This window comes from Hyalella azteca, unplaced genomic scaffold (genome assembly GCF_000764305.2).
Source record: "Hyalella azteca isolate HAZT.00-mixed unplaced genomic scaffold, Hazt_2.0.2 contig16235, whole genome shotgun sequence".
Lineage (NCBI taxonomy): Eukaryota > Metazoa > Arthropoda > Malacostraca > Amphipoda > Hyalellidae > Hyalella > Hyalella azteca.
In genome coordinates, this window is record NW_025946061.1 from 203,874 (window position 1) to 212,404 (window position 8,531).

Below are 8,531 nucleotides of genomic sequence, written 5' to 3' on the forward strand. Positions count from 1 at the left end.
CACGTACGCTAACTTGCTCAGTTTCTATTAAGTAGGCTACGTAATCACTTGGAAGTTGTATGCCTGCACCTTTCACTCAACAATTAAAATTAGACTTATAAAAAGTATTAGTTAGTTGAAAATTTGTCTCTTAAGTTGACCGCAATGAACTAAACTTCATTAAGTAATCATTAGGCAGAGTTTTTCATCATGCACACTAAACACGCAATTCAGAGTTCAGACGAGCCGAACTTCATAACACGTGAGCTAACGTGCTACTGAATTGAATTGGTTCTTCCCCGCTACCAGTGATCTAGCGGGATGATCAATCGTATACTTAATTTGTATACGGTTGTATACAAATTACGAATTAACTAATTGTTTGTATACGTAATGCAAGAGAATGAATAATTATGTTGTTTCTGATCAAACGAACGAAAACTTTTTCTGTTTCTGATCAAACAAACAAAAACTTCTCATCAAACAGATGTGTATAAGAGACAGGAATGGCGAGAGGGAAGAAGAGAATGGCGAGAGGGAAGGAGAGAATGACGAGAGGGAAGAAGAGAATGGCGAGAGGGAAGGAGAGAATGGCGAGAGGGAAGGAGAGAATGGCGAGAGGGAAGGAGAGAATGGCGAGAGGGAAGGAGAGAATGGCGAGAGGGAAGGAGAGAATGGCATGCACCAGATAATTTGTCAATGGAATACCTATGCCAGTCACTAGATGCCAGTTAATAGACTCACGTGGTCAAAAAACAAAATCAAGATACAATGGTTAAGTCACTCACCTTCTCAACCATCTCAAAATTGTAGGCTCTCATCTGAAAATAAAAATCAGGAAAATCAATCACAATGTTTTTGTAAATAATAAAAACATTTATACCACAAATTGCCCGCATTATGTAGCAATAAAAAATGCTTCATTCACTGAACACTAAGAAATATATGCATCAGACACATACAGTATACACTCATGCCAAGTCCCCCCATTAATATACTTAGTATATACCTGAGTTGAGAATTTTGCAAAATACAATCATTATGTCAGCATGTCACAATTATAATACTATTAAAGGAAATTTGTCAACAATTTTGATACTACAAAAAGGTTCTGAAATCAAGTACTAATACAAATTTTTCGACACAACTTCCTCAAATTTATCAACAAGATTGACATTTGTGGAATGGTTTCTCAATTAATAAGCTATAGGTTTTTTAAATTGGTATAATTATTAATTGGAATAATTTAATTAGAAAGAGTGTGCAGTATTTAAAAAAGTAATAAATACTAGCAGAAAATGAATCAAAGCTAATGCAAGATCAAAAACACGCCTAGCAAAATGTGTTTTCAACTGACCTCTTGTTCAATGTACATCTTCCAGAACTTGCCAGTAGTAGGGAAGATTGACACGAGTCTCTCAAAAATGTCTCTGGTCTCCTCAATATTTCTGTTCTGCGCATCCCTGATGATGAGACTCCATGCCTCCATGTCATAGTTGTTGCTCAGCGTTGCCTTCCAGGCACGACGCAGTTTGTCCGTGCCAAATTCCTGTAATTGGAATTTTTATAAAAATTACTCAAAGTTAAAATTGTTATGACTAGTATAAAATACAATATAAATAATAATTCACAAAATACTAGAGATAATAATAATTGTTGCTCTGTGTAGTCTCATGCCCAATACAGCTTCATAATTGACTGCTGAAATTGAAATTACAAAAATTGTTCAATAAGGTATTTTTTAAAAATAATGTAGCTAAAATAATATACCTATAAAATTAATTAATCATAGACTCATAGTTGAGGCTCATCATAGCCTTCCAGGTACAATGCAGCTTGTTTGTGCCAAATTTTTTTGCACCATTTTAATTGTGTCAAGTGAATTAATTCACTACGTACACTTCCAAAAACTAAAGTTCTGTAATCAATGGAGTCTTTGAAATGACAAAATCATTCAATTTAAAATTTTTAGCTATATGAGTGAGATCATCATTCGTCAATATGAGGAGCATTCATTTGTCATACGGTACGTGAGGAGCTGTAAGAAAAAATTTGTTGTTTTTGATGTAAAGGAATGTTTTTCAATTAAAAGAAATGCAATACTTGATTTTTGGAAATATGATGCTAAAAATAATGATCCATATTAGAATTCAATAGACGTTACAATTTCAGAATTATCTTCAAAAAGTTTGTTTTCGTTTGTTTGATCAAAAGTTTTCATTTGTTTGATCAGAAATAACTTAATTATTCATTCTCTTGCACTAAGTATACGAATGATTAGTTGGACTTGGTTACTGTCCGCATTGATCATCTCGCTAGATTATGCAGCGGGAGCGGGATGAGGGAAAGAAGCTAGGTACCGTATTTACCATCAACCGGGGCTACTCCGGACGGGCAGGGTAACTTGGGACAGTCCTCCGACACGGCGTAAAACTATTTTAGCAGCAAAGCTAATTGGAATATTGCAAAACTAAATATAGTGGTGTAAATGTCAACATTTTTCCTATCTATGTAGTATAAAGGAAGTTCAAAAATACTACATTTACTAGCTTTGGAAAAATCCTGAAAAAATGGTGAAAAACGATATTGTGAAAAGTTACTTCTGCTAAGGTCTGTAGTAAAAAATATATTTGCCGTATTAAAAAATTTTGCTTAAAAAAAGTGGCAGATAAGTGTCAGCATGAAAACTTTATTTGCGAAATTTACATACCTCAATCCAAAAAAAATGGCGCCATTTCCGCAAGAAAACACATGATGTCTGACACTTTAGTCATCATCCATTGGTTTTATTACCAATTTGATAAATTTTTCAGACAATGTCACTAATGGAATATACATGAAGCATTTAGCAGTGCTCTACAATGAACCAAAGCCAACCCACTATTACTATGCTTAAAAAGTTTTCTCGTGACAAAAACTTCAATGCGACTAATATTAGAGTTGACTTCCTGCAACACAAAACAGTAACAAGTGGTTGTTTAATCAAATAACGTGTTTCTAGATGTTATAATGTTGAAAATCAGATTTGTACTTTTATTAAAAACCTTGTAACATAAGAATTACCAGTTGGTCCTTTCTTACCCAAGCCTGGTCCCATCTTACCCAAATGGGGTAAGATGGGACCAGCTCACTTTTTTTAATTTGTACAGAAAACTATGTTAGATGCAAAACGTCTGAGTTGTAGCTTAGAAGCCCATTGCACCTTGTGATAGGTTTAGGGTTTTTTAGTTATTCATGGTATAGATGCTAAAGGCTTGTTAGTGATTTTGGTCCTGTCTTACCCCATCTGACTATATAAAAAACATTTATGGCACCTATTCATTACCTCAGCTTTCAAATTGAGGAGAAACTCATCGGCAGTTGGAGAAACTTCTCGAAGAAAAGGCAATGCACAACAAACAACATGACACTTCACAGTTGACTGACTAGAATAGACTCAATAGTCAATAGAGTACTCGAAAGTCAAAAATTTAGCATTCAAACCTTTAGATTCTGTGAACCCTGTGATTTCTTCATTATTAAAACTTTAGAAGGCTCACAATATATCACGTAAAGTTTTCACTCAATTATCGTCTCGAAGTTCGGGAGCTTTATCTGTCGTAAGTTTCTGTGGTTACCTCACCCACTGTCGCCAAAGATTGCATAATGAGAACTAACCACTAACCATCATTACATTCCCGCCACTGTTGCACACGCTTGATTATGCATGCATGTATAATATTTACGAAGGATATTAAACCATTCTGATTTCTGTTGAATGTCAGTTACTGATAAATTTTTAATATAGGTAGAAGAATTTGTATCTTTCATTTTTTCATATGACTATATTGATGTCAGTTTCACATTGGTTGCCGGTGCGGTTGGTATCCCTGCTACCTTCTTTGTTTACGTTTTTCGTTCGGCTGATCGCAACAAAAGGAGATTGTATGTCTCAGCTGATTGCATCGGTGGTCAGTTTTGTATTTGTGGATTGAATCATAGGCATTTTTCATGTATTTGTGAGTGAGTGTACATAGTGAAGGTGTTATTCTTTGCGATTTCCATTAATAATGACAAAACTACACTATTGTATTACGCTCTTGAAATAAGAATTGTAGCATTACGCATTAAGTTAGCATCAGTGCATTAACATTGTGTGCATTTGAGGCGGTCCCTTCTAGCTTTCTATCGCTGATAGGATTCTAGTGGCTGTGACGTTGCACACATTCTTGCAATGATTGGATCCCTGTGACAGAACGTTGGACGCGTTCAAGCGTTGATTGGATTCTTGTGACTGTTACGTTGGAGGCGTTCAAGCGTTGATTGGATTCTTGTTACTGTGATGATGCAAGTGCTGTTTTTTTTCAATGAAACAGCTGTGGCATCTTGCAGAGACTCATCAGTGATGATGATGGAGTATGGACCAGGATGGAATTCTAATTTCGAAGGTTCATATATAATTTCGATCCACCAAGTCCACTTTTTCGATCCAACATCGTTATTTGAGGCAAAAAATGAACTTCTTAAAGGCTTAAAACACGTACACTAACTTGCTCAGTTTCTATAAAGTACCTAATCACTTGGAAGTTGCAAGTCTGCACATTTCACTCAACAATTAAAATTAGACTTATAAAAAGAATTAGTTAGTTGAAAATTTGTCTCTTAAGTTGACCGCAATGAACTAAACTTCATTAAGTAATCATTAGGCAGAGTTTTTCATCATGCACACTAAACACGCAATTCAGAGTTCAGACGAGCCGAACTTCATAACACGTGAGCTAACGTGCTACTGAATTGAATTGGTTCTTCCCCGCTACCAGTGATCTAGCGGGATGATCAATCGTATACTTAATTTGTATACGGTTGTATACAAATTACGAATTAACTAATTGTTTGTATACGTAATGCAAGAGAATGAATAATTATGTTGTTTCTGATCAAACGAACGAAAACTTTTTCTGTTTCTGATCAAACAAACAAAAACTTCTCATCAAACGAATGAAAACTTCTGATCAAATGCACAAAAACTTCTGATCAAACGAACGAAAACTTATGATCAAACGAATGAAAACGACTTTGAATTCTAATACGGATCGTTAATTTTAACATAGTATTTCCAAAAATCAATTATTGCATTTCTTTTGATTGAAAAACATCCTTTTACATAAAAAACAACGAATTTTTTCTTACAGCTCCTCAGGAATGACGAATGAATGCTCCTCATATTGACAAATGACGATCTTACTCTTATAGCTAAAAATTTTAAATTGAATGATTTTGTCATTTCAAAGACTCCATTGATTATAGAACTTTAGTTTTTGGAAAGTTTCTGAAATAGTAGAAACATTTCCATTATCATTCTGAAATAGAAGCGTCATTTCCGTTCTTATAGGTATATAAACAGGATTGATTAATAAAATACCTATCAAATCCATCCAATGTCATTCAATTTGTGATGTATAAACGACAGTTTTACTTTGATTCCTATGATGCTCATTTTTACCGGTTGAAGCTGTAGAATTAAATTAAATTAAAAAATTAAATAAAATTAAATTTAACTAAATCAAAATTTATTATTTAATACACTAGATGGTACATGCTGTAGAATTAAATTCTATTAGAAAAATGTTGAATTAAAAATCTAATTATATTTTTCAAATTAAAAATTAATTTTTATTGAATTAAATTGTATTATTAATGCACCTGCACTATACCGTTTGTGCTCTATGTTTTCTATAATGAAATAGTTTCCCATGTTAAACAACAAAATTTTTCTAAAAGACACAAAACGTTCGAAAACGCGGGATGGCAGACAAAATCATTCAGAATTTGAAGTGAATTTATCAAGATAAATTCCAACATAATAGGGCAAAAAATTCAAATCTGGAACATATAAACAGGTTTTTTATAATTAAAAAAAAACTTTCAATCATTTAAATCTCAGAATGGAATGTGAATCAAGTCTATTTATTGTGAAATCAAACTAGACACAACCAAAACACCATGGTCAGGAAGATGTGCCAGGTGCGCGGGAATTTATATTGTCATTTTAACGACCTGCGCGGTGCGCCGTACTATGCCGGTAAAAAAATGCGCCGTGCGCCGACAGCGCCGTACTTTTAGAAAGCTAAAATAGTTAATATGGACGCGCGGCAATGCAAATTACGTAATCACACTGACCGTACACACAAACGTGTATCCGCATTGTGTTGTGGTTGGATACGAACACAAACGTGTATCCGCATTGTGTTGTGGTTGGATACGAGTTAACTAGATTGCTAATGCGTCAACTCAGGACTCAGGTTCTAGGAGTCAGCACAGTAATGAATATTCATTCATAGATCACAATTCAATCGGACATGAATTACAGAACTAAAGAAGGCAACATGGCTTTAGATGTGCCATCGGTGCCTTCTAATGAATGACTGGACTGGTTGCGGCAAGTAGGGTATGAACCTGTATGTCAACAGTACGATCCTGCATGCCAATGTTGGGACTACATTACCGACATCCTCCCGGCTGGCAAAATCGTCACGATTAATACCTAATAACAATGCGCGTAAATGGACTATACAAATTAGGTCAATTTGGCATAATTACAGAGCGTAATTATGCTAGGTGATACATAATATGAATACATATATTTGCAAGATAAGTCAATGGTCTGTCGTTTATTTTTGCTTTATTTGAGCAATAATGGTTTCCAAATCTGGGTGCGTTATGTTATGTCATGTGTACTTTGAATGTGCAAAAATTATAACTATCATATGAAAATTGTTACGTAGGTTATCATAGCACGAATCACATTAGAGTATCAAGATTGCAGCTCTGCCACCAGCCTTCATTGAATTATCCCACCTTTTTTCTAAAATTCAATAATCTCTCTTCCAGCAAAGTTTGCGAAATTCATTAGCTGCATAAAATACTCTCTGCTGTGGTGTTCGAGTTCCGGTTGACCTGAAAACTTGCGGTAAACATGCAGTTCCAAAAATGGCGGGAAAGCTTGAATCGCGCCGCTCTGAAGGCAATCTATATAAATAATAATATAATCCACGCCTACGCTGGAGGAAGTTCAAACTTCAGAGGTGGAACTTAATGCAGTAAATTTGCACTAAGTCAGAAAATACCAGAAAAATACCAGATTTAGGCATATATACCAGTTCTAAAATAGTCATACCAGACACCTTATGAAAATACCAGATTTGTGAAATCTGATATAGAAATATACCATCTGGCAATGCTGGTTCAGCGTTACTTGAAATCATCTACAGACGATGTTGCCATTCCATTCAGATGAAAAATGTGTCTAAATCACAACTGTGTCGGACAGCTCCGCAGCCCGCGCCGAGTGCTGCGCGGCGCGGAATCAATGACCGTGATTTGCACGAACGCCTGCACGAAAAAAATATAATTAGATTGATTTATGCGAGAAATTTCCCCGTTTATATACATCTTCCTGAGTGTGGCCAAAACATAAGTGTGTGACACCGTCTTGTGAGAAGTAAACAGAAAACACCATGTGAATGTACGCAGTGAAAGAGTCAATGTTTAGCTCATAATTTTGTGTGATATCAAAAACTTTGTGGGTGTTGTCCAATCGTGAGAATTTTTTACAAAGCTGGATGTGTTTTTTTTTATTTTAGAACGTATTCATTGCAAAAATGTGTCCGCTAGCCTACAGATAAACGACTAGTTAACTTGCTTAGTCGTTGGCAACACGGGATTGGATTTCAAACCACGTGCAATTTCGGAAGCACAGCTGTTTCAAATGAGCTCAGTTCGTCAATTTTCATTGCAGTGGAAGGTAGTGTAACGCGGTGGTAGGGTTGGTATTCCGATACGTTTTCTTATATTGACATGAGAATATATTACCTATACAGAATTCCACACTGCGAGTGAGTGAAGTTATGGACTGAAAGTGGAAGTGTGCTGGACGTTCCAGATTTTTGGGTCCTGCTTTCTGATTTGCTATGTTTACCAGTTAATATATTACCCCTCTGGAATTCCACACTAGGGCGCCACTGGAAGGTGGTGTAACGTGGTGGTAGGGTTGGTTTTTTGATACGTTTTCTTGAAGTAGGAAAGTAGGAAAATTCCAATCAAGCCAAAATGTAAATGGAACTATGGAAGCATCTATGGCCTAATAATTTGTAAAATTTTGCATTTTTTTTGTAGAAAATTCTATTCCTCAAGTTCTTATGTTCTAGTTTCTACATACCTAACTAATAACTTGCCTGGGCTATTGGCCAAAAATATAGGTACCAGCTAGTATGGAATATATCTACTTGGCGAGCCGTGACTGAATTTTTTGAGCCGTGGTTTTATGGATTTGCCAGCCGGGATTCCATTTCTACGAGCCGTGATTCTATTTCACCGAGCCGTGAATTCCATATCTCGGCCATGAAAAGCCATTTACGAGGTGCGAATGCGAATTTATTTACAAAGTTTATGCACGTGTTACCCCAAATCTCTAATTTTACCCTTAAACAGTCAAACGGCAACAATAAAATTTGTCTCTACTGTAAGTTCAGCACGTGTTAATATACAGTCTGACCGCTTTGACATGACCGCAA

General features: G+C 35.6%; 1 protein-coding gene across 1 annotated transcript in view; it reads right to left on the reverse strand.

Annotated features, from left to right (window-relative positions):
• LOC108678947 (cleavage stimulation factor subunit 3) overlaps positions 1-8,531 on the reverse strand; it is a 22,036-nt gene that overhangs the window by 11,907 nt on the left and 1,598 nt on the right. Inside the window, exons 2-3 of the mRNA XM_018167445.2 lie at positions 1,337-1,528; positions 768-800 (exon numbers count right to left, since the gene is read on the reverse strand). Coding sequence (XP_018022934.1) covers positions 768-800; positions 1,337-1,528 — 225 coding nt within the window. The remainder of the gene's footprint in view (positions 1-767; positions 801-1,336; positions 1,529-8,531) is intronic.